The 27,531-nt window shown below is 41.4% G+C and overlaps 1 protein-coding gene across 1 annotated transcript; it reads right to left on the bottom strand.

The window, feature by feature from the left end:
* Window positions 1-401: 401 nt before the first annotated feature.
* LOC142150094 (cathepsin E-A-like) lies at window positions 402-26,572 on the bottom strand. The gene is made up of 9 exons (XM_075205336.1): window positions 26,517-26,572; window positions 26,022-26,199; window positions 8,709-8,826; window positions 7,923-8,041; window positions 2,206-2,405; window positions 1,991-2,113; window positions 1,539-1,683; window positions 737-835; window positions 402-614 (listed from the first exon to the last, which is right to left on the bottom strand). The coding sequence occupies exons 1-9, from the start codon at window positions 26,570-26,572 to the stop codon at window positions 402-404; spliced, it is 1,251 nt and encodes a 416-aa protein (XP_075061437.1).
* Between the last annotated feature and the right edge of the window lie 959 nt (window positions 26,573-27,531).

The raw sequence follows: 27,531 nt of genomic DNA, 5'->3' as shown, positions 1-27,531 counted from the left end.
CCGGTTTCCTCCCACACTCCAAAAAAACATACTAATAGGTTAATTGGCTGCTATCAAAAATTGGCCCTATTCTCTCTGTCTGTGTGTGTGTGTGTGTGTGTGTGTGTGTGTGTGTGTGTGTGTGTGTGTGTTATGGAATTTAGACTGTAAGCTCCAATAGGGCAGGGACTGATGTGAATGAGTTTGCTGTACAGCGCTGCGGAATCAATGGCGCTATATAAATAAATGGTGATGATGATGATGCTTTTTCTGTGATCTAAGGACGGCAAGGAACTCAATATACAGCTTTAATTCAATAACATTTCCAAATCCATAAGGTAGTGTATCAATGAGTGTATCACAAAATACAAGATGATATTATTCCTATTTGAGAAAATAATCAGGAATTATGGTGAGAATACTTATAGGGTAGAGGATTTTGAGGTTTCTGTGTCAGGAAATTGATGTTTCTTTTTGCAGGATTTTGCCAGTCCAACTCTGTCATGTACGCGGTCAAACACACTGTAAAACTTGGACATAAAGATATCTCCCAAAATCCAGAGTGGACCATGATTTGTAGGCAAATCCATGGGCTGAAACCCAGACAGGCATAGGGGTGACTTTCCCATGTGTTCCTGTAACAAATGGACAAATAGAGTTATGCTGCTGTGCATATCCAGCATTACACAGTTTGTATAACAGAATATTACTGAAAACACATCATGTCACATGGTGGTCATGTAATAGATGTACATACCTGAAGCACATACTGTGTAGGAGTTATTGTGTAGTCTTTCTGTCCAATGGTGAAAGTCACAATTGGAAGACTGGATGCCTCTTCACAGTCTACTGCAAACTACAATGCAAATACATGACCTTGATGAATGTATACATGAGACAGTCAAAAGCATAAGATGTAGCAAAAATGAGAGATAACTGTAGGTATTTTCATGGGTGGATTTTATATTTTGATGTTTACTCAACCCAAAATACATTTTTAAAAAAAACAAAACAAGAAACATGTTCTAATGTACATACTTTTTTAATTCCCCTTTTCCCTAAATCATTGACCTGTAAATTGGTAATGGCTGTGCTGCCATCTTTCACTGACAGTATACTTTCAGTAAATCCTAGCTGCCAAAGTCAGTGTGACATAGCAACAGTGATGGTGGGGATTAGCAGTCAAATTCTGTTGTCTCCAAAGCAGCAACAAAAAAGTAAAGCGTATAAATGAGTCATGTTTCAAAACAATAAATAAAGTTGAAAAATAGCATTAACAATTTAAGTGGACCTACTCTTTAGCTATGTTAACAATTATAACATGTTTATAAACATTACATTTTTTATGCAATAAGTTATCTCCCCACCTTTCCTCCTCAACACAGCTCAACTTACCTATTACATGGTAATCATGGAAGAAGAGAGACATAGAGGAACAAGATGAGGTAAAAGCTGTTTATTACACATGAATAGTAAAACAGCATGAAAGCAGTCGTACTCGTACTTATACACAGGGTGCATTTTTGTCTTTAAAAGTTATTCAAATTTCTAGTCTTTACCTCTCCAAATGACAGGGGACTAGCTCCAATGAGTTTCTGCAATAGTTTTATGTCAGCACTAGGCCCGGTAATGAGAGAAGTGCCTGAGTCAATGATAGCCTCACACCCATTGGGGCAAAACGCTATTTCCCCGCGAACTTTGATACTGCATGACAAAGAGAAACATGATGACATAAGACAGAGTAAATAAATAATTCATTCAACAAAAGAAGCAACAATACTTACATATAACAAGGGACATATACATTTACATATATATTTCTATATGAATTATTTCTTTGTACATACATGTAAAGCAGTACATTTTATTATATCACCTATGCCTGTTTTATTTTATTATAGTCATATTTTGTGTACTGTTATTTGACATACTAGGTTTCCAAACATGATTACACATGTGTTACTGCTGTGTTAGGAACCCAGATATATTGGGTGCTTGTGAAAACACTTACTTATCAAGTCGTATTTGCCAGTAACCCTTCTCTGTGAGGGGAATCCAGTGAATTGGACCTTTGTACAGGGATTTATCTATCCCCCCTAATATCAGTTCTCCTCCATACTGATTATCGTCATCTCTGAGAAAGAATACAGAGAAACTTTAGCAAAGGAAAGAATATATTGTTCACCCTTTCTGTAGATTTTATCTTGAAAGGTGTTAAATACCAACTTGTTTAAATGGAAGGAAAATATTGGCTCTTGTACTAGATTTTGCTTCATTATCTGGTCAAATACTGGAACTGCACTACCAACAGCTAGTGAGGGGTATCCAAGACCCAATACTCCATCAAACTGTGCCAGAACGAATGTCCTCCCAGGCTCCAAAATTGATTGACCAAAATCCTGTCCTTCAATGGTCAGGTTACTGATCTGTATAGGAATAAAGGCGCACAAATAATTTTTCAGTGTGAAATAGATAAAAAAAAAATACACATTATTAAAATAACTAAAATACATCATAATTGGTGGCAAGTGTGGAAGGGTGGGGCTATGTAACGCCAAGATTGCAAACCGGGGGGTGAGGCCTGTTGATGCACATTGCGTCATTAAAACCCAAACCCACAGGATGTTGAAGGGCGTCTGCTCTTCCAGGAGTCCCCAAGGACTCTCTGAGATTTGGGAGCCTCCCAGACATTGCAGGATAGTAGGCAAGTATGCAACACATGTGAATAATTGAACAAACAACTGTGAATTATATAATTTGGTAACAAGCAATGTTAGGAAATAACAATATAGTTCATACTTACCTACTTTTGAGACCAGCTGTCCGGGAGGGGGTCCGACGAGGGAGCGTGGCCACGAGCGATGTGCCGCTAGGCTCTGCCCCTGTCAATCTTGGGAAATTCTGGGCAATCGTAGCAGGGGGGCGGGGCCACAAGGCCGCAGTTAGCCCCGCCCCCACCATCTACAACAACGAGGAGATGCTGGTTCCGGGATTTTTGCCTGCTCTCTCTGGAGTCCTGGAGAACTCCCAAAAATTCGGGAGTCTCCCGGACATTCCGGGAGAGTAGGCAACTATGATATAGTTCACAGTTGTTCATACAATGTTTCCTACCGTTTTCCTTACTCCTTTGTTTTAGTTGATGCAGCCAGAGGTTATACACTCCACAATACACACAAGGGTGGTTCTAACTATTATAGTCAACACTAGGGGCGTAACTAAACATTTGTGGGCCACATAGCAAAAATTTGGGCCCCAAATTTAAAACTTACATAAATTTGAGGCTTTGAGAGGGAAGGAATGCACCTTCTGCTGTAGGCTCTGTAGCAGCTGCACCCCTACACCTATAGTGATAAACACTCCTGCATTAAGCTTTACTTACGCTCAGCTCCATTAACAAGTTGTCACTAAAAGTATATTACAAGTATTAGGATAACAGAGCTACAAAGGAATATCATGGCCTGTAGAAAGGCATTCAGTCTGCAGTCTCAAAATGAAAGTTGCACTAAATTTCAGCATACCTTAACAGATCATTAATGCCTTTAAGGTAACACTAAGGGGAGTCTATTTATGAGCCAAGCGTGGTATCCATTAATATGCACTATTGCAAATCACAACTGTATATAAAGAAGCAGAGTTGCAATTTATTATGCTGTTGTGCTGTGGGAGCCCGATCCTCAACAAAGATTTATTTCTGCTCACCAGCCTAACGCTGACAGCACATGGAAAAAGTGCTATGCACATGGGAACGATTAGCCTCTAGATATGCTGCATGCAATGTTTTTGGAGTGTAATTGCTTCAAAAAAGAGAAATTTTGCACTTGAAATTTTGACAAAACTCCAACTCTAAATGAGTCCCATTGCATTTTTCTTCTAGTTTCCTTCTGTGCTTTTTACAATGCATTTATATCAGGCAGTTTTTTTTATTTTCTTAGCCCTCGATTTTAACAAAGCTCAGCTGTGCGCTTTCGCTGGATACAACTCTGTGCAGAGAGCAGTTTGACATGACACAAGACAATGAAAATAAAACATGGCTAAACAACACAGGAGAAAGAGGATTACATGTACAGACTAATAAATAAAAAGTATCTTAAGATGGAAAACCCCTTTGAGTGCAGCAAATTAACTGTAATAAAATTGTTTAAAAAAGTAAAAATTCTTTTTTTTTTAAAAAAAAAAAATTCTAAGCATCCACAATGTGTTTTGCATCAAGGAATTCTGAGTTAAAGAATAATTTTTGTTAAAATACAATTAGGAAATTGGTCATGCTAATCAAATCTATATGTTTATTGGCTGCAGGGCCGGACTGGCCATCTGGCACTTCTGGCAAATGCCAGAAGGGCCGATGGCTATATGGGCCGGCCCAACTCCCCCTGTCTTCTTGGTGGCTGGTTCGGAACCAGCCACCTCTGCTGCGCGCTTCCCATCTCCCTCCCCCGTTATGCTGTGCAGCCAGTTACACTGGTGAGTTTCCTGTTTTTTTTCTAATTTGCTTTTTTTTTTTTACTGAAGAGGAAGGGGGTGCCGCGATTTTCGGGGGGGCGGGGGTGCCGCGATTTTCGGGGGGGGGGTCGCTGGCGTGCCGCGATTTTCGGGGGGTGCCCGCGATTTTCGGGGGGGGGGGGTCGCAGGGGTGCCGCGATTTTCGGGGGGGGGGGGTGGTCGCGGGGGTGCCGCGATTTTCGGGGTGAGAGAGCCGAAGGGGGGTGCTGGGAAAGGAGGTGAGAGAGCCGAAGGGGGTGCTGGGAAAGGGGGGTGAGAGCCAGGGGGTGCTGGGAGAGGGGGTGAGAGAGCCGAAGATGGTGCTGGGAGAGGGGGTGAGAGAACCGAAGGGGGTGCTGGGAAAGGGGATGAGAGCCAGGGGGTGCTGGGAGAGGGGGTGAGAGAGCCGAAGGGGGTGCTGGGAAAGGAGGTGAGAGAGCCAAAGGGGGTGAGAGCCAGGGGGTGCTAGGAGAGGGGGTGAGAGCAGAAGGGAGTGCTGGGAAAGGGGGTGAGAGCGGAAGGGGGTGCTGGGAAAGGGGGTGAGAGCCAGGGGGTGCTGGGAGAGGGGGTGAGAGAGCCGAAGGGGCTGCTGGGAAAGGAGGTGAGAGAGCCAAAGGGGGTGAGAGCCAGGGGGTGCTAGGAGAGGGGGTGAGAGAGCGGAAGGGAGTGCTGGGAAAGGGGGTGAGAGAGCGAAAGGGGGTGAGAGCCAGGGGGTGCTGGGAGAGGGGGTGAGAGAGCCAAAGGAGAAGGGGGTTCTGGGAGAGGGGTGAGAGAGCCAGGGGGTGCTAGGGGAAGGGGTGAGAGAGCCAGGGGGTGCTGGGAGAGGGGGTGAGAGAGCCAGGGGGAAGGGGGCGCTGGGAGAGGGGGTGAGAGAGCCAGGTTGGTAGGGGGTGCAGGAAGAGGAGTGAGAGAGCCGGGGGGTAGAGGGTGCAGGAAGACGTGTGAGAGAGCCAGGGGAGTAGGTGGTACAGGAAGATGTGTGAGAGCCAGCGGAGAAAGTGGTGCAGGGGGTTAAGTGAGAGGGACAAAGGAGAAGATGGTGCAGGGGCATAGGTAAAAGAAAGTGTAAAGGGAGAGACATCTTAAGAATTTGAATGTCAGGGATGCAGCCATCATAAAACACAAGTAGTAATGAAGAATGGAAATGCACAGAGGGGACAAGTGTTAAAAAAAATAAAAAATCAAGCCTTCATACTCCATTCACCTATATTTTCTATACCCCCACTCCTAAATTTCTGCTTCGACCACTGCCCTCTATTCCTGCTCCCGACTGCCTGTGTGAGCTGACAGCTGCTGATCCCTCTTCGCCCAGCGCGCCCAGTTGGAACAGAACACAGGATGCCATAATCAGGTAAGTTCATATATTTTCTCGTGTGCAATATGTTTTTAACCATCCTTTCTTGAACTGGGGACACTACAGCGTATCCAATAATGTTTAACACTTTGTATTGCTCATTATTGCGCTGTAATGTTTTTTGCATATTTATCTGTACAGAGATTTTTAATTAAGAGGAAAAAACATTGCTTGTCATAAATTTTATCTGTAATTGTGTCAATATATCTATTTTTGTTTGCATTGTAAATGATGTATTAAGCTGCTCTTGGGACTCACACTCAGTATCTGATATGCTGTACCAATTTTTATTTGTGAATGAGTTTTTATCTGAGCTTTACTAATGATTTGGGGGCACTACTATGCCATAATATGATTTGTGGGCACTTCTGCATGACCAAATATGAATTGAGGTTAATACTATGTGGCATAATATGACCTTGGGGCACTACGATGTGGCATAATATGACCTTGGGGCACTACGATGTGGCATAATATGAACTGGGCACACTATGGTGTGGCATCATATGAACTTCTGCCAAAGGCAAGTCTTTCATTGTTGAATATGACGGGAGCCCAAAGAAGTTGCTGTATCGGGGCCCAAAATTCCTCTTGTTAGCCCTGCCTGTGAGTCGAGGGGGTAGACGCCTCCAGGTAAATAATCTAAATGTTTCCTATCTAATCAAACTAATGGATCACATCTAATTATTTCTCACCCACCTCCTCTATCCCCCTTAATTTATATACTGTGTTATTTAAAATGAATAGAAAAGACGCATATCCAATTACTGTAGTAAAACAAAAATATTTTTCTGTGACATTTTGCTGTAGATGGAAATACTTTAAATGCGGCCGTGTGGGTTCAACTGATCATTCAATAGTTATGTTTTTTTTAGATATATGTTAGTTTTATTTCATGTGGAATGATTCATGAAAATTCTGCCATTACTATTTAATTGAGGGAAAGGGGTACCTGTTACCTATATATGTGTGTAAGTACTCTGTTCGTTGTTGCTATTTTGTGGGAGATTTGAAAAAAGCAAAACATTGTTTCCTACAGTGGCGTCTGTATAATTGGTGGTATTGCTGTAGTATGGGGTGGCGTGCTGGTGGCAATGTTGTAGTGTGTTTGGTGCTTAGTATTGCTAATAAGTAGGAGAGGGTATTGCTATAATGTGGCGGGTGACGCTGGACGCTGTAATGTGGGGGGTGATGCCGGTTGTTGTAATGTGGGTGGTCATGCTGGACGCTGTAATGTGGGGGGTGATGCTGGACGCTGTAATGTGGGGGGTGATGCTGGACGCTGTAATGTGGGGGTGATGCCGGTTGCTGTAATGTGGGTGGTGATGTCGTTTGCTGTAATGTGGGGGTGATTGATGTAGTATGAGTGTGTGTGGGGGGTTATTTATTGCTGTAATTTGGGTACTAATAATGTATTGTCATGGTGTTTATTGATGTAATTGGGGTGCTAATAATGTAATGTTGAGGGTCATTAGGAGAAATAAATCCCCCCCCCCTCACACACTCATACTACATCATGTTGTACTGCGCCAGCATCAGTATGCAACAATATAGTGCATGGAGCCCACAATATAGTGCATGGGCCTGTGTGCTTTAAATGCCAGGGCTGATTTTTAGTCCCAGTCCGGCCCTGATTGGCTGTAAGAATCTGATTCAAAGGGAACTTAATTTTTTGCAATAAACTTTATTTATATTACATTACAATTTTAGCACTTTCTCCTGATGTCACCCATGTACTATTTTAGGTGGGTCCTAATGGTTAGTGAGTGCGGTGGTCACATTACTGCATAGAACAGTGATTTCTATAGTAAGAGGCAATCTAGCTGCATCTACCTGTTAGCAAATGCACCAAAACCTTTGCAAACAAGAGATGTTAATTGGACTGGACTGATTGAGTGTTCCAACACTGTGAGCTCACGACTTGATCTTTCTTCCAGCTTCAGGTAAGGGTGTCTGAGAGGTATATTGATGGGAGCATTGCTAAGAAGGTACCAGTCCCTGTAATAGTCACATTTTCTTTCTGTTTACAGAGGCAAATGTGTGGTTTCTCTGTGCTTACTAAATAAACCTACATGTACCTTAAGCATTTATCACTCTCAAGTTAAAGTACCTGAAGAGTATCTTTACCGGTTATACCAACAAGTTGTCCAGTGCCGTAATGAATAGAGAAGGTCGTCCCGATGTGCTTGTATGAAGTGGACAGATAAGAACTGAATTTCTTATGGACATCTGCAGATAAATAGTGACAAACTTATACAGTGGTCCACATTTGCATTATATTTACTCTTAACTAATCACATCTAATGTAAACATTCCTCCCAACTCTGTATGTTTTAGCAGAAACAATCCCTGTTTTGGACTTCAAAAGTTCCGTTGATCATTCTTTCCCTTTGTCCCTTATCTCAATCTAATGCATACATTTTTGTGGACCCTCTAATTTTCTGTTGGCTCCAATCTGTTCCTGCCTCAGCTTACAATCTAATTCAAGTGGTGTGGTCATGCCCCCATCGTGATGTGGTCACAACCACATAGTGAACTGGCCATGTCCCCTTTCGCAGTCTGTCTGTAATCAATGAGCTGCAATGTTGGCTGGTATACAGAAGGACCAATTTAGGCAGAGCTCTGTTAACTTACCAGTAAGTTTTTGGACTGTGGAAGGAAAGCAGAGATGGCAAACACAGGGTCCCAGTGATATGAGACAGCAATGCCAACCACTGAGCCACCCATTTTAATACTGTGTGTTTGTAAGCAGTATGATTACAATTATATGAAAGTGTGAACACGTCCGTAAATATGACCACTGTCGCTATTTGCAATTTTGGGAACTATGTAATTCCAACTGCTCATCCTTTTGGTATCAGCAAAAAGAATTGTAATGAATATATTGAAATCTTACTGCATGCTTCACTGATGCAAAAACTGGATGGGATCCAGAAATTGGAAGATCCAGTGTCAAAGACCACATTAAATTTCTGAGGAGGAGTTCCAATGCTGATCACACCATAGTACTGAGCCTGCAGATAGACATGTATTTCATCACAAATTCATAATACTCAATACAGGAAATTTAGGGAAAAGATAACTATGTCTGATGTGCATAAAGTGCACCTGCAACTATATTGTTTCTCAGTAATACATAGAATTAAAGTTTGCATTAACGACAAGCCAACCATTTTTGTGACTTAAATGGAGCTTCATCCACGCTTGAGTTCCATTGCGGCCTATATATATTCAGGAATGGTGCATGCACAGTACCCCTAATAAAGTGCAGATTAAGATAGGAATTGACTGGGAGCCAGCAAATATCAAAGGAACACAGAACAACATGTAGTTGGTAGGAAGTCAGCTCATACAACATACAGTGACTGAGCACTATAAACACTAATACACTTTAACATTGGCCACCAAGCACCTCCTCCTAGAGTCACTGTAAGGAGCACTGCTACACAATTTTATGAGACAGTGAATGTCAGGGACAACTTTATAGAAAAACACGTGCAATTTTTAAATATAATTTAGTATATTTTAGACATGTTGTTCCAAATTACTAATAACTCTTATTGTGAGTACACAAGGGGGCCTATTTATCTAGGAGGGCAGTAAAGTAACAGTTCTTATTGCCACTGAATACAACAATAAGAGATGCATCCCAATGATTTTTAGACCACTTTATGATCCTAATCATGGTGGGACATCCACTCCTAGTTAGTTCTACAAAGACAATTTCATTGAGAAAACAAAAACTTTCTTATTGGTACCCCTGGCTGACATAACTGCGTGTGCGTCAATAACTTGACAGGGGGAGGGAGCTCTCTACCCATCGAATTTGCAGTACAGAGCCGATAGATTTCAGCTGCCGTCATCTTGAGATGGGGATTTTCTTTTGTCTTTTTATTAAAGTTTTCAAACAAAACGTGTTGCACAATTGTACTTTGTAATAAAAGTATAAACATTATAATCAAAGGGAAAGGGTATGGGAAAGGAGTGGGAGAGATACGATGGGGAAAATGAAAGGAAGTCCTTCAGTACAATATATACAAACTTCTGAATCTCTGCTAAGGGAGTGGGGTAATGGTAAGCCTCCTTGATGGGTTGTAGAGAGAGGGGAAATTATGACCATTTAAAACTTAGGAAAGTCTGAAGTCAGGTCCCTTTCTGAGGAAGTGATGTTTCCCCACAACCAGTGGATAGTGGAGAATCCAACAAATAAAATCCCCTATCTTCAAACAAGTAGCTCAAGGAAAGAGGGTAGTTGAGTAGTAGAAAACTCCTAATAAAAATTAGACTCATAGTTATCAGATTCTTTGTATTCTAGCCATTAGAATGTTGAGGGATAAAACAGCCCTGGTATATAGTTCTGGAAAAAGTAAATTACATCAAACAAAACAGTCACAAACTTATCATACTTTGGGGAGTCCTCCCAGACTTCTGGGAGTGTAGGTCACCCTCCTGCATCTCTCCCACTTCCCTAGCCAATTGGGTATTGCCCAGGGATAGGGCCTTTGTGATGTGGGTCGTGTAGCCACATTCCCTGCACTTGCCTCTTAACCCTCCCCTCTGGGATCTCACGGAGAGTAAATAGTGCTCTTTTCTTTCATTGATGAATAAAATAATACTTTATGTGCACTCCATGACAACCAGGGGCGGATCTAGATTTTTTTTCTACCCCGGGCGATATATGGGGGGGGGGGGGGAGATTTAAGCCCCGCCCCCTTTCTAACTTCTAAGACTGCTGGCGGCTGCACAGTGTTTAAAACACAATCAGAGCAGCCGGGCAGCACATTATCACTGCCTAACGGACCTGCACTGTGTGCAGCCGCCGGCAGCAAGCCCCTACTAGGGGGGGCGATCGCCCCGATCGCCCGCCCCCCCCCCCCTGGATCCGCCACTGATGACAACACAGAAATGAAACAGTACAATCCTATTTCTTTAAAGTATACTTGTCTCATACACACAGTGGAGGTAGCTATTTGCCGACTGAGCCAGTATTTATGAGAATAACATACAAACAAATGGAGGTTTTTAGACCAAAGGCAACTAGCAACTGTTTGGAGTACACGCTTTTATTTACAGGATGTGTTACCAATTACGAGCAGTCAAACAAGTTCAAGTTTTCTGTACAATTTATCAAGAACTCTATTACACTATTTTCAATGACACTCATATCAGTCGGTGATTTTCTCCAGAAGCCAGTTAATATTAATAGCCCAGAGATGTTTCTGTCAAATAACTTTTCTAATTTATGTGAACATGCTAAAAACTTCTAACATAAAAAAATGATCTCTTCCAGATTTAAGCACAGCTTTTATAACAAATTATCTGTAGCTATCTGTATTTTAGTTATCTGACACTGTTCTAAAAATAGAGTGTGACATTCCAACCCTTGGTATTACATGGAAAATACACTAGCATTCCTGTGCCATAAAGGTTCTCAACCCTGTCCCCTGATCACCAGTGCATGTATTGTTAATTTCCTCATAGCAGCACCTGTGGATATACCAGATTGTCGGGACAGATTATTTCACCTGTGCTTGTGTGATTCATAAAATATACGCTAGAATTATACTTGCCTATTTTTCATACCTGCCTTTGAAAACGAAAATAATAATCATCATCAGTTATTTATATAACGCCACTAGTTCCGCAGCGCTGTACAGAGAACTCATTCACATCAGTCCCTGCCCCATTGGTCTAAATTCCCTAACATACACACACACAGACAGAGAGACTAGGGTCAATTTTGATAGCAGCCAATCAACCTGCCAGTATGTTTTTAGAGTGTTGGAGGAAACTGGAGCACCCGGAGGAAACCCACGCAAACACTAGAAGAACATACAAACTCCTCACAAATAAGGCCATGGTCAGGAATTGAACTCGTGACCCCAGCGCTGTGAGGCAGAATTGCTAACCACTATTCCACTGTGTTGCCAAATAATAGGTGGACATGACTTGATTATGCAATTTGCCTGGTCAAGGGCCTTATTTAAAGATGAATATAAATATACACATTTCTGTACAGTGCACCAAAATCCGTCCATATCTTTATTTGAACGTATCTTAGGCATTGCAGTTCCTTACACATGGAAAGGTAGAACAAGGACAGACAAGCATTAGTAGAGTACAATAAAGCTATGTACAAGTTAGTGTAGCCCGTCTTTGAAGATGCAACCTACTGACCCTTGGACATATGCGCAGATGAGGCCAAGTGTCATTAGGTCGTGTGTGCGCCCAGTTGCTTCTTAGGAGGTGTATTTTTGCAGGTACTGGAGGCCTGGTGTAAAGATACATGATGATGACACCTGCAGCACCATCTAGCCGCATCTGACTGTCTGTTTGCATATTGACCCCTGCCGCCGATAGCACTTTGTTTATTAGTGTTGCTGCTATATTATATAATATATCGATTTCTTATTTGTCATTTCTATTTGGACTACTACAGGTAAGAAGAATTTTATTGCATTTATAAAGCAGTAAACAACAGATGTGGGGCTGTTTGTATTTCATTACATTCTGTATGAAAAATGTGGCTTTCAAATTGATTAATATCCCTGTCAAGACAGGATTCACTCTTGTGTATATCAGTGCCGTAACTAGAAATTTTGGTGTCGTGGGCGAGACAGGGCACCGGCGCCCCCCATCTAAGTGGGAGTGGCATTTGACAAGTGGGTGTGGCTAGCACTTTAGTGAAAGAATTGTTAAATGCACACACACAGTGGTATATTTCCAAAATATATAGCGATAGGTATTGTAATATTTTATGCAGTTAATATGTGTAGGTTTAAGTGAGTTTAATATATTGTGATATGTTTCATTGGGGGGAGGAGAGAGAGAGAGAGAGAGAGAGTGAGAGAGAGAGAGAGAGAGAGAGAGAGAGATATTCACTTACAAGACTTTGAAGCTTCAGCCTTTAAGTCCCGCAGTGGAACGCATGTTGCGTTCCACTGACAGGAAGTTTGGCATTTGCATTCCACTGCGGGACTTAAGGCTTGAAGCTTCAAAGTCTTGTAAGTGAATGTGAATGTCTCACTCTCTCCTGGGGGCAGGTATGGAGCCAGGTAGTGGGCGGCTGCTGCGCCCCCTTGGCCTTGCACCCTGGGCGACGGCACCGCCCGCACCACTCTCGTTACGGCACTGGTGTATATGACACTTCATTACATTGTATTGTGCACAAATGAGTAGTGCAACATTAGGAATTGTATATGCTATCATTTGGGTGTAAGTATACACATTTCTATGTCTGACATTGAAAAACTGTAGTGTTTATGAGATGGACATATCAACATACACGTGAAGACTCTCTAGTGACCTGGTTTGGTTACCATTGATATTGTATGCAGTCCTTTCTCCTGGCTAGCTGGTGGGTATGTTCATATAAAGACCAGAGCCACCCCCGTCCTGGATACAAAGGTACTTAGAACATAATAACCAGTGGAGTGAACAGGTAATGCAGAGTATAAGTACAGTGCAAAGTCTATAAAAAATGTTGGGCGCCAGAACATCTCAAAAAAAGTGAACATTTTTATTTACAGTCCTCTCGTCCTGCATGTAAGCATAACAGAAGCAATGTTTGACAAATACATAAAGGCAAAACTCCATAAAGCTTACACTCACAGTTTAATACCATACACTCTTCCAGCACAGTTCTTTAGCTGATGTCATAACTATATTGTAACATAGTCTCCCACTCACCTGCACAGTACTTTGTTATGGCAATCTCAGTGTAAGCAGCTTACATAGCATTTTCATTGCTGGGTCAGTAGTGCCACGACTGCTCAAATAACAAAGCCTCTCCCTGCATTTTACATTCCTTTCATTATTGTAGGACTGAACATAAGACAACACAGGACACCGTTTGAAGTGGGAGTAAGTGGGCCAGAGAGTTCTGGTTTTTTGATTGCTGCATGCAATAAAAGTAAATAATATTAGTTGGTCATGCAGACTAAACTAGAGGTGGTCAACCTGTGGGCCTGGACTACAAGTGGATTTCCAGTATCTGTTTTGTGGGATCCCAGAACAATGTCACACTGATACTTGGGATCCAGGAACAATGACATCCTAACACTAGGTTCCCAGAACAATGTTTGACAGACATCTGGATCCCAGGTCAATGGCACACTGACACTTTGGGATCCCAGCACAATGGTCCACTGACACTTGGATCTCAGAACAATGGCACACTGACACTTGGGGTCCAAGAACAATTGCAACCTAACACTAAGATCCCAGAACAATGATACACTGACACTAAGATTCCAGAATAATGTCACATTGACAAAAAGATTCCAGAACAAAGACACACTGATACTGGGATCCCAAGTCAATGGCATACTGACACTTTGGGACTCCAGCACAATGGCACACTGACATTGGGATCCCTCAACAATGACACACTGACACTTGGATCTCACAGCAATAACACACGAACACTGTAATCCCAGACAATGTCACACTGACACTGAGATTCCGGAAAAATGTCACACTGACACTAGGATCCCAAATCAATTGCATACTGACACTTTGGGACCCCAGCTCAATGACTCGTTGACACTGGGATCCCAACACAATGGTCCACTGACACTTGGATCCCAGAATGTCGCCATACTGACACTTAGGGATCCCAGCACAATGGTCCACTGACACCTGGGGTCCAAAAACAATGGCACCCTAACACTAGGTTCTCAGAATAATAGCACACTGACACTGAGATTCCAGAACAATGTCACACTGTCACTGGAATCCCAGAACACTGTCACACTGACACTGGGTACCAGAATGATGCTATACTGACACTTAGGGATCTCAGCACAGCGGTCCACTGACACTTGGATCCCAGAACAATGGCACGCTGACACATGGGGACTAAGAACAATGGCACCCTAACACTAGGTTCTCAGAATAATAGCACACTTGATACTGAGATTCCAGAACAATGTCACACTGACACTGAGTTCCAAAACAATGGCACACTGACACTGGGATCCCAGAACAATGGCACACTGAGACTGGTTTCCAGAACAATGGCACACAGACACTTGAATCTCAGAACAATGGCACACTGACACTTGGGGTCCTAGAACAATGGCATCCTAACGCTAGGATTCCAGAACAATGATACACTGACGCTTAGATTCCAGAACAATGGCACACTGACACTTATATTGCAGAACAAAGGCACACTTATACTGGGATCCCAAATCAATTTCACACTGATACTTTGGGACTTCAGCACAATGGTCCACTGACACTTGGATCCCAGAACAACGGTACACTAATACTTGGGGTCCAAGAACAGTGGCACCCTGACACTAGGATCTCAGAGCAATAGCACACTGACACTGCGATTCCACATGCATTTACATTATTACATTATATTAATATATTTATTTTTATTTTGCATACAAATTGCACTTTCATACACACCTGACACATTTCATCCATGAGTCAGACTTCAGTTCATTAATGAACATTAAATATTCACTTTTCATCTGTTAATTAATGGATTCAAGATTGATTTACTTAGACAGAAAGTGGTAAATTTGGGAAAAGATAAATGTTTCCTGGATAAAATGGGCCAGCATAACATCCCACAGTGTAGTTTAATGTTTGTACAATATAAATCTGGTTATACTAGAAGCGGGATTTGCCAGATAAACTGCAAGCAGCCAAATTTAAGGCCAAAACTCCAGGGCAAATCTTATGTTTATTCCTAAGAAAACCCTATCATCCATGCAAGTCTGGTAAAGAATTTGCAAGATATTACTACACACAATATCTAATAATATAGTTTAATGCAATAATATAGATACATTAGCATCCACATTTTCTCCCTGTAACCCACCCAAATTGATACACTGGTTTTTAAACAAAGAAACACCTGCTAAGAAAGTCGCTTAAGCAAAAAAAAGAACAGAAAACAGGGAAAACCCCCAGTCCATGGGGTAAATGTATCAAGCTGAGAGTTTTCCGGTGGGTTTGAAAAACCAATCAGATTCTAGCTATCATTTATGTAGTACATTTTACAAAATGATAGCTAGAATCTGATTGGTTGTTATAGGCAACATCTTCACTTTTCAAACCTGCTGGAAAACTCTCAGCTCGATAAATTTACCCCCAGATGGTTAACTATAAAATGTTGAAGCTGATCCTCATGCATCATGTGGTCTCTCTTTTTAACAAAATTATAGAATTTGTTCCCCACAGGCTTGTAGGCTAAAATAGTGTAGTTTCTAAGTAATGGAAAGACATAAATAATTGTTCAACTTACCATCCCATATTGCTACTGAATTGTGAAATTGAGCCATATGCAAAAATACCTGCAGATATTACTACCACAACTGATTCAAAAAGAGCAATTTAGGTGAGGGGGACCTGACAGCGTAGGGTTGTCTACTGCACCCCTCTGTGACATCCACCCTTCTCTAGGCCTCTTTTGAGTCAGTGACTCTTTTAAGAAGCATTGTCAGGGCCCATGCCCAAATTATGCTATGGGACCCAGCACTGTTCCACTGCTGCTCCTATCATATGGGCTTAGGGGAAATCTTTTGACATGAATACTTGCACTTTATACCATTCCATCTGCCAGAGTGATAATTAATGGGATACACTCTTTTACCAGCCGCACACACAATGACATGAGACAAGGATGTCAGCTATCTCTAATATTGTCCCTCGTTATCAAACCTGGATAATAACCTTTCCAGATTTTAAAGGTATAACAGTCAGACCACAGAAGTACAATGTCTCTCTTTCTACAGACAGTGTGCTCCTCACCCTGACCTACCTGCACACAAACCTCCCTAAGTTATTTAAACTTATGGCATTCTATATAGTTTAATATAAGGCTGGAAGATCCACCTCTACAAAACTGAAAAACTATCCATTCCATACTGACACTAGGGATCCCAGCACAATGGTCCACTGACTAATCCCAGAAAAATTATAGGCCACCAACTTAAACTACTCCAAGACAATAATACGTTTTAAGAGACAATAATTTACAATTAAGTATCTGGGAGTATATATTACTAACAAATGTTATGCTCTTTACTCCGTCAATATCCCATAGCTTATATCACAAATAAGAGAGGATTTTAATAAGTGGAGACATTTAATTATCTCATTGTTAGGAACAATAGTATCTATAAAAATCAACATTTTCCCAAAAGCGTTATATCTTTTCAGACTTTATCTACACTAGTTCATACAAAAATATCTAGAGTTTATATGCTGGGACAAGTTAATGACTCATTACTGACACCTCTTATGAATAATCCTAACTTCTCCTACAACTACACCTCCAATCTTTTTTGGAGCTGGCACGAATCATAAATTCGCCTTATTATAGACTTAAGAGATGCTCAGACTTCTTCCTCACCAGCAGATTTACATAAAATATATCATATACCAGATTGCAAAAAATATATTCATTGGCATGGCATTATATAAAGGCTCATATGGGATCATATTGCCTCTTTCATCCACATATGATGTTCATGTCCCAAGATTGAATAAAGTTTAAATACTAGGAAGTGATTAAAATGGCTATTTTTACTTGGCTTACTATTCCTAGGCATACTCAAACATGTAGACAAACTACTGCGGCCAGATGTGAATTGGGAACATTGAAGCAGATCCATCCCTCCCTCCTCAATAGTAGATATTCATGCCACGGTGTGGCATGTAGCATGCAATTAAACAAGAAAGCTCAAAAATTGGTTTGGTACCCTAGTTATTCTATAGCAGCCATATTCTTCTGTAACTACACCTCTCTCAAAATTGAGGACAGAGGTAAGCCCTCTACATTATGTTTAAACCTATAGATCCTAAATAACCATTCAGAACTAGATTTAACAATTCCTTACACCTGAGGATGGAAGCCCATGTGCTTTTGGGCTGGAGATTTCCCTGGAGGAAATTCCCCCTCTTGGATCATCACCTTATCAGCTATAATCTCACCCCCACTGTTCTAACCTCTCTACTGTCTAACTCCGCCAAGCCTCCTTATACCCGAGAAATCTTAACTCTATTAATCTTCAACAATTTTCCACATCTCTCCAACACCTTCTCTCCCCTATCTCTACATTATCTTTCCCTGAGATGGCAGTACCTCATTTTCACCAAACCTTAGTAACAGCCCTGATCAAGTGGCTCCAGCGACTCTTCATACTACATGTTGACTTCGATGTCAGCCGTGGCACACTACAGCAACGCAAAATCTTCAAAAACTGTCCTTTAAAGCAGAACGTCACTGGCGTAAATCTCGTACCTCTAATGACTGCTTCACATATACTTCTATCTACCGCTCCTATCGAAATGCTCTGGACACTGCAAAACAATACTTTCAATCTCTCATCTATGCTCAGGCTTCTAACCCCAAATCTCTTTCAATCCCTCCGTCTACTATGAGTGCCCAAGATCCTGCTTCCCACTTCAAGGAAAAGATTGATAAGATCAGACTAGAAATGGTATCCTCTTCCTCGACAAGCAATCAGCTCAATTCCTTCCCACCACCCTCTGACACCCTATCTTCATTTGACCCCACAAATGAAGAGGAAGTATCTACTCTCTTATCTTTCTACTCTACCTCCTGTCCTCTTGATCCTATTCCCTCAAAAATTGGTAGATCCATGTCTCCTGTGCGAATTCCAACTCTAACTAAAATCTGTAATCTCTCGCTCTCTACTGGCATCTTTCCATCACTATACAAGCACACAGTGATTACTCCTATTCTGATAAAAATAAATTCTGACCCAAACTCTCTCTCAAATTACCGTCCCATCTCTCAGCTCCCGTGCCCCTCCAAGCTTCTAGAGACAATTGCGTACACTCGCTTCACAAGCTCCCTTTCCGCAAGCAACCTATTGGATCCTCTTCAGTCTGGCTTTCGTTCTCAACACTCCACAGAGACTGCGTTGACTAAGGTTGTCAATGACCTGATCACTGCTAAAACTAAACGCCATTACTCTCTGCTAATTCTCCTGGATCTCTCTGCTGCATTTGACATCATTGACCACTCTCTTCTCATACAAACACTACAATCCCTAGGTTTTCAGGACACTGTTCTATCCTAGTTCTCATCTTGGGTTGGGTAAGGAATAATGATACTCATTATTCCGACACTTCTTACCCCGGCGTGGAGAGACCGAAGGGCTCCTTCCCCGACCAGCATGCAGGCCGACTTCTGTGTATTGCGATTGGAAGTGATGGAAGTATTACCCCCTTCACAGCACCAATGACCACATCGCGGTTATCAGTGACATCATCAGCTGCCGCTGCCTTCTTCAGGGATCGCCATCACTTCCAGTCGCAATACAAAGAAGTCGTCCCACACGCTGGTCAGGGAAGGAGCCCTTCAGTCTCTCCACGTCGGGGTAAGTAGTGTCGGAGTAGTCAGCATCGATATGCTGACTACCACCGCTCATCCTACCTTTCTAATTGCTCTTTCAGTGTTAATGTCTCTGGATCCACCGTAAGGCTCAGTGCTAGGTCCTCTGCTGTTCTCTAGCTCTACTGCTTCTCTTGGAAATCTAATTAGCTCCTTTGGATTTCAGTATCATCTCTATGCGGATGATACCCAAATTTATCTCTCTTCTCCTGATCTCTCAAAATCTGTGTTGTCTCGTGTTACTGTCTTTCTGCCATTTCATCTTGGATGTCCTCTCGCCAACTCAAACTCAATCTTTCTAAAACAGAGTTAATAATATTCCCACCCACCAACAAGAGCATACCTGACATTTCTATCTCTGTTGATAACATGACCTTAAACCCCACCTCTCAAGATCGCTGCCTAAGTGTGATCTTTGACTCAGAACTATCCTTTGTTTCCCACATCGACTCTAAATCTAAATCATGTTATTTACATCTAATAAACATTTTCAGAATACGCACATATCTTACACATGGCACTGCAAAAACCTTAATTCATGCACTTATCATCCCACACATTGACTATTGCAATTCCCTCCTTACTGGTCTTCCCCAAAACAGAGTCAAACCCCTATAATCTATTTTGCACGCAGCAGCTAGTTTGATTTTCCTTGCAAATCATTATTCCTCTGCTGAATCACTCTGTATGCCTCTACACTGGCTGCCTATTTTCTACCGAATCCAATCTAAAATACTTCTACTAACCTACAAGGCCATCAACAAAGCTGCACCAACATACATCTCCTCTCTTGTCTCAAAATATCTCCAAACTCGGCTACTCCGTTCTGCACAATATCTTCGTCTCTAATCCACCCTCATTCCCGGTTACAGGACTTTTGTTGGGCTGCACCCACTCTATGGAATTCAGTCCCTCGCACAATAAGACTCTCCTCTGGTCTACAAACTTTCAAGCGTTCTCTGAAAACCCACTTCTTCAGGCAAGCTTATAATATTCCTCTATCACCCTCTTAACCTCCCTAGTTTACCCTATTACCACCCGTTACACAATTCACACAAGACAACAACCCCCTGACCAACAGTGCTGTGTGACGGGATAATTTAGCTTATGAATAACTTTTTACCTTTGCGGTCTGGCTGGACCGAAATGCAAAATGTAGACTTAACCTCATGTATCAAACTCCCATTGTCCCACAGATTGTAAGCTTGCAAGCAGGGCCTTCTCATCTCTTTGTCTGTTTTACCTAGTTTGTTTATTACTTCACTGTGTTTGTCCCCAATTGTAAAGCGGAATATGTTGGCGCTATATAAATGATGATGATGAATGAAGACTGTTACATAACTGAAAATAATTTATAATCTCCCACTTGAGGTGGGGGGAGGGGGAGAAATCATATACAGTAGAATTTTCTCACAAAGATATATGTTCTCATTCATAATATATTTTTCATAATACTGTGGCGTCCTACTAATACCATGCACTCCTTTCTTCAACTAAATACAACACATGCATAGCTATCAATATATGAACACAATTCCCAGGGATCCTAATCCCCGGGTGGCATTAACTATGAACATAGGGCTATTGTAAGACATTAGTGAGCCTAAGGCAAAGATGACACAATAATAATAATAATATGATAGTAATAATAAGTGACTAATATACAAGCTTTTTTAGGGTGTCTACTTTCCAGGCCCCATTACTAGTAGGTTTTGTATCATTATTATTGTTTATATATATGTAACCCTTTATTACCGTGTAAACTCTTGGGCTGCATGTTTGGGTAGTGAACCTGCTCACCAGTGCCTTCTTCTCTGCCCTGGATAGCTCTTGGGTGGGGGCTTACGTGACCAGCAGGCCCCCTCATGTGCAGTTTATACAACAATGTTAACTTCAGTTCACAAAACATAACTCTTTATTCACAAGCATTCTCCACTCCAGAACAATTCATGTCATTCACTCATCCTGCACTCTTAAGCCATCCTGTTGCTTAGCCTCAGTAGACAAAATTATTGCAATTGTATAGGTGGAAATTTCACATACCAGGTTCTCCTGTGCACAATAGTCCCACACATTCACATAGCCTCTCCCTGATCTCCGCCTGCAGACACACTCTTAGACTATCTGCTCCTGCTTTCAACACATACAGGCTATTTACATAAGAACTCAGTGTTACTTCTCTACACTGCAGTTCTGACACACTCTGTGTACACTCTGTGTACTCTCACCCCTCCTCTGTGGGGGTAATATTACACACTTACTTGTGTAGACTCTGACATTCTATGTCCAGTGTATTCTCAGTTTTTTTAAGCATCATTCCTCTGCGGGAACAATATCCCTTGGGCTCTGGCACCACTCTTTGTTCAGCTCTCAGCCTCTCGTGGATCACAGTTACTCAGTTGCTAATGCTCTGCTTCTTGCAGAAACCTTCTCTATGGTCTCTTCTCCTTTGCTACCACATGCAGTGGTCTCCCCTCAATTTGGAGTCTTCCCCCTATTGTGGAGACTCTCCCTCTTTTCTGTGAGACAGAAATTTATCTCCATGTGGCACTGAACTTTCTTCCAGGCAATGCTGGAGAATCCCGGGACGTCCGTCCCGGGTCTGCTACGACTACACTCCCTTCTCTAGAAGCATGAAAGACTCCTTCTATTCAGCAAAACAGGGTGCATTTACACCATTGCCGCTTTACTATGCCTACCTTCTGTCCAGGGTTGCCAACTCTGAAATGAAAAACAAGCAACCTCTAAGCGAAAAACAAGCCCAAAAAAAGCCAAACTTAAATTATTTCTTATTTAGGATAAAAATATCAAGATAATATTAATAGTAATAGAATCTGCAGCATTTTCTGCAGTTACAGTAACCAAAGATGAAGATTCTGGAGTTATAGCTGCACTTTAGGGGTTTGTTTTCTCTGTACACTGCAATATATCCCTAGCTTTACACTCATAACTGAACACATCAAGCTCTGTCTGGTCACATTTATACTCTCCATATCTACTACATACAACACAGACAGGTTCCCCCAGGAGGGGCCAACGCTGAAGTTTGCTGAAAGAAATGATGGGTTCATCTTCTAAGACCGAAGGAATGGCTTCAGTGTCAGAGGATATCACTGATTCAGAAAGAGGTGCAGATTTTGGAAGAGGTGCAGAATGAGAGACAGATGATAAAAATGAGACAGGGGAGGACACTGAAGCTGAGAGATGGGCAGAAGGAGGCAGAGCTGTCAAGGGAGGGCAGGTTCTCAAATCTGTGTTGTACTGGAGGTAGTTGTTGATATACTGGTACAACCAGAGACAGTTTTTAGCAGTAGCTCAGGAGATGGTGAGTCTGGTGATACAGGGACACCACAAGAGGTGGGTATTGAAACGTACATGAGAGGAGGCATATACTGAAATATGTGCTGTGCTGGGGCTAGATATTACCACTGGTGCAGAAGATAGGGGGTTTGGTGAGGCAGTGACATCACAGGGGGTGGGCACTGTAAAATGGGCAATAGAGGAGGCAGATGCTGAAATATGTGTTGTACTGGAGCTAGATGTTGATAAACTGGCACAACCAGAGACAGGTGTTAACAGTAACTCAGGAAATAGGGAGGTTGGTAAGACAGGGACATCACAAAGTGTGGGTACTGGAAGATAGGCAGGAGAAGAGGCAGATGATGAAGGAGGGGTTGCAGGGCATAGGCTGTGTGATGGAAGACATCCTGCGGGGCTAGAGGAAGATAGGTGGGGAATATGAGCAGTCTGTAATAATGGGGCGTCAGCCGTTATAGTGGAAGAGGGGTCAGATAACGGAGACTGAATTTTGGATATAAAGTTTTCTCCAGATGCTCTTTTCTTCACCCCAGATCTCTTGCTTTCCTGTCCCCTCGGTACAAACATGTTCACAGCGAGACGGCCGGTAACTAGTTGTCATTGTACCCAAGGCAGTACCAGCGCTGTTAGGCAGAAGGCCAGTCTTGCAGCTGTAAACTCGAGGCAACTCCCGTTATCTCTCCTATACCTACCAAAACCTGAGATCACACCCACTTAAATAACCAGCAGCGCTCTTTACACTGAAACGTTATTATACGCAAGGCAATAAAAACTTCTGCTCGCCCACCTGTTGGCCCCCGCCTTCAGTCACAAGGGGGAGTGGCTGACAACCTTTAAAGGCGACGTTACATACGTGCCACAAAATTCTGCAGCGCAGTTCAGTGGAGAAATACAGCATATTACAAAGATGTAGAGGAAATTTAATGCAACATTATCAAAAAATTAAGTATAATTCTGTAGATAAGACATAATAGATAAGGTATTTAACAAACACGTGTGGGACAGAACATGCTAGAGACATGATACAAGGACGTATAAGTGGACGTGAAAAGAAAACAAGAGGATAGAGGACAGGGACAAAGCGGAGACAAGAGTGTGGCGTAAAACAGAGTGAATCTGTGGGCAGAGGCAACCTGGGCCATTGGGGAATTAGGTAGTAGACTGGTAGGCTTTAATGAATAAGCGATTGTTTGAGTAGCGTTTAAAACTTTGGAGGCTGGTCATTGGCAGAGTAAATAGGAATGGAGTGTGGAGTGAGATAAAGTTGAAGATGTAGGGGCTGAAGAGTGGCTGAGGAATTTGCTAGTGAAAGGGTTTTGAATTAGATTCTGTAGGAAATGGGTAGACAGTGTAGAGACTGGCAGAGTGGGAAAGCAGAACTCGAGCGGTAGAAGTGGAAAGTCAGTCTTAACGTGGCATTGACGGTGGATTAAATTGGGGAGAGATGGATGAAATGAAAGCTAGGCAGGAGGAGATTGCAGTAGTTGATGCAGGAGGTGAGAGAGTGGAAGAGAATTATTGTATTCTGGCGATGATTTGCAGGGTCAAGGGAATGGTTTTTTGAGGATAGGTGAGGCATGATTACAAGAGATGAGACAAGAAAAAGATACCAGTAGAGAGGGTCAAGTTTGAGAGGTGGAATGCTGTCAGGCATTAGGGCAGAGGGAATGGAGAAGCTGAAGAGGGATGAAGTACATGGGGCATGCAGAGAGGGTAGGCAACAGAAGAGTAGTCACCCTTGTCCCCTAAGTTGGGTAGATGGGGAGAGTGTGTGTAAAGTGGGTGGGAGCTGGCAGAAGGAGATTTCTTGATGGATTTTGTAACTTTTGGCAGTGAACTTGATGGCAGAGTAGAGAGAGAGAGGCAGAGTGTGTGGACAGGAGAGGGAATGGAAGTTGGCAAAAAGGTGACATGGGTTTGATGATTGGGTGGAAAAACACTTAAAGTAGGTGGGCCTGATTCATTAAGGATCTTAAATTAAGAAGTTTCTTATTTGAATCTCCTGGACAAAACCATGTTACAATGCAAGGGGTGAAAATTAGTTAAATACTGTCTGTTTTTTCATGTAGCACACAAATATTTGATAGCTTATTTGTACACTGAAATTTAAAGTTGATATTTGTGTGCTACATGAAAAAACAGTCAGTATTTAACTTATGTGGAAAACAGAAAACTAATTTGCACCCCTTGCATTGTAATATGGTTTTGTCCAGGAGACTTAAAAAATAAACTTCTTAATTTAAGATCCTTTAATGAATCAGGCCCTGTGTGTTTAATGAGTGAGAGAGGGCAGCACTGTAAGAGGGAAGAATAGAGTTAGTCTAGGTTATTGGACAAATGTCCTGTGGGGCCTGGTGCAAATTCTGTCTTTATTAAAAAAAAAAGCCTTACACTCCTCGAAATGAAAAAACATCTTCATAACATAATTACTGAAGTATAATTCCTCGATAATACACATTAAAAAAACAATGATCATGAAGGACAAGATTAGCTCTGGACAAAATTATCTTCATCTGGCCACACACATATGGGCCTGATAACATTGAGACCATTGCCCACCCTCTGTATACTCAGTGTGGCCAAGCCACATTTAAGATTCAGCTGTAAAATATATCACTTATTCCTATGAAAACCACTCTGCCCATTTTCATCAAATATGTGGTAGTCCATCATGCTGGAAACACTGCTTTATAATATAAATAAATCACAGCAGTTGACCAAGGGTCAACATTTTGCCATACACTCATCAGACAATGTGCAGTTCAAGTTTGCGTTAGCTGCACACGAATTTACACACGTGTATCCAGGGCATAACACAAATAGTGCACCCACATCTCCCTAAATCACAACAGGAAATTTGCATATGAATTCCTAAACTAGATTGCACTAGAATGTCACAAGATAACATTACAACACAACAATTTATTATGCTATTACAATCTTCACATTCTCACCTTCTTGAGATACTGGAGAGGCTCCTATAATGAATAAATCAAGAGCCAACCAATCTGGGCTCCTTGAACTCTTTCAGGCTTTAGACATTACTAAATATGTTGTATATGTAGCATATCATATGCACTAGTTATTGTTTTGTACTTACAGTTTGGTCCATTTCGTCACATTATTTGTGGAGATGTTTTGCATTTCTTAGATCCATTAACATAAATGAACCATTGAAAACAAAACACAATATAAATATAAATATATAGTGTTTTGTTTTTGATGGTTCATTTATGTTAATGGATCCAAAAAATGGACCAAACTGTAAGTACAAAACAATAACAATAACTAGTGCATATGATATATATATATATATATATATATATATATATATATATATATATATATATATATATATATTAATAATAAAGCATTTTAAACATTGTACTTATCTCTCACATGTCAGTTTTGTGCCTACAATCTCTATGTTTATATGCTTCACACTAAGAAAGCCATTAAGCATATTTTCATATAACATCAGTAATTATTTAGTGGTGATATACTTACATTCATGTAGTCAAAAAGATATTCTGATGTGGATCCAGCTACCAATGAGAGATGCTCAGGAAAGCACTGAGAGTACTTCTGAGCAAAGATGTGTGATTGGTGTTGTAACCAAAAGTCATCTAGTTCATTCCTTTGCCGGAGATTATTCTGAATTGACCGAACTTTCACCAAAGGGATCCTGAAATAAAGATGAATTTAAAAAGTAAAATATCATCCTTTAAAAAAAGAAAAGAAAAAACAGCAGACTTTTACTGTCCACAGCTACAGAATACATTATACAAGTAAAGTACACTAATATCTGATAAATACTGCAAAAATTATAATTATTAATGCATTTATTCTAAATTCTCAGAACAAAGAATGCCAATGTCATCTTCCTATACAATTCCATGGTATAGAGCTTGAACTGCATATAAGTGGATTACACAGCATAGTTCAAGTTGCAATTTCGGAGCAGCTGTTGAGCCAGTGGTAACTTTTTAAGTATCCCTTTACCTCTGTAGAGGAGTGCTAATATGAAAGGAAATGACAAGTACAATTGCCAGCTTCATTGTTACCAAGTGGATGAGCTTACATTTTTTCAGCACTTTTGTATATTTCCTAAGGTCACAATGTGCTTGTACTTAGGTCAATCAATTACTGTGGGACATTGACCTGGTAAGTATTTACGCAATATTCAGAAAATTGTAGGTGGTAGCCCAATACGTGTTGATGATTTTTATGAGAAATAATGAACACTCTGGGCCTTATGCTGAATTTGGTCCATAGGCAGAGACATACACAGCGTAAGATATATCCAGCTCTGCATTATTAGCATATGCGCCAGATTTATGTAAGGCATAATTACACCCAAATACACGTATACAAAAAACCAGGTCACAAGAATTTTAAAATATGCAATGAAGAAAGCTGCCATCAGCTTCAGAGGTAAATTTGAAATCAGCCAATCAGAAGCAGCTAACCCTCAGACACCGACAATTAATATGGATACTGACAGGCTTACATGCATCTCCGTACAGGTGCAATCTGTTTGTATTTATGATAACACTCCCTTACTGTACTATGTCTACATTAGACAAACTCTTCCTTCCCCTTATCTCACTTCTCCAGTGTGAGCAAATCTACATACGCGTGCTGCTTTTTGTTAGGGCATGCACAGTACAAAATTGTGGATTTTATGATATGCAAACGGGCGTAACTCCAACTCAGCATCAGTCCCTCTATCTTCCTGAAAACATATACAGCCTCTCACATGAAAAGTTTCTATGTACATATGTTTTTATATGTCTTTTGACATTTTGTATTGTTTAGGACTATGTTGTTTGATCTCTTTTATGCTTTACTTTCTCAATTTTGTTCAAAAATGTGCACCTCAGTTTAAACACAAAATTATACATATACTTAGATGCGTAGGCTGTACCATAGGTTTTAGGATTCACTTCAATGCAGGGCCACCTTAACAACAGTATGGGCCCCCAGGCACAGCAGTGCACCGGGGCCCCTATATATA

Source organism: Mixophyes fleayi, chromosome 4, assembly GCF_038048845.1.
Source record: "Mixophyes fleayi isolate aMixFle1 chromosome 4, aMixFle1.hap1, whole genome shotgun sequence".
Classification (NCBI taxonomy): domain Eukaryota; kingdom Metazoa; phylum Chordata; class Amphibia; order Anura; family Limnodynastidae; genus Mixophyes; species Mixophyes fleayi.
Note: the sequence above shows the minus strand (reverse complement) of the source record. Positions and strands in the feature narration are given on the sequence as shown.

Coding starts and splice junctions, on each gene's coding strand:
- LOC142150094 (XM_075205336.1), bottom strand. CDS start 26,572: ATGAAGCTGGCAATTGTACTTGTCATTTCCTTTCATATTAGCACTCCT. Junction 26,200..26,516: donor ATTAGCACTCCTCTACAGAG/GTAAAGGGATAC, acceptor TCTTTATTTCAG/GATCCCTTTGGTGAAAGTTC. Junction 2,406..7,922: donor CCGGTAAAGATACTCTTCAG/GTACTTTAACTT, acceptor ATTCCTATACAG/ATCAGTAACCTGACCATTGA.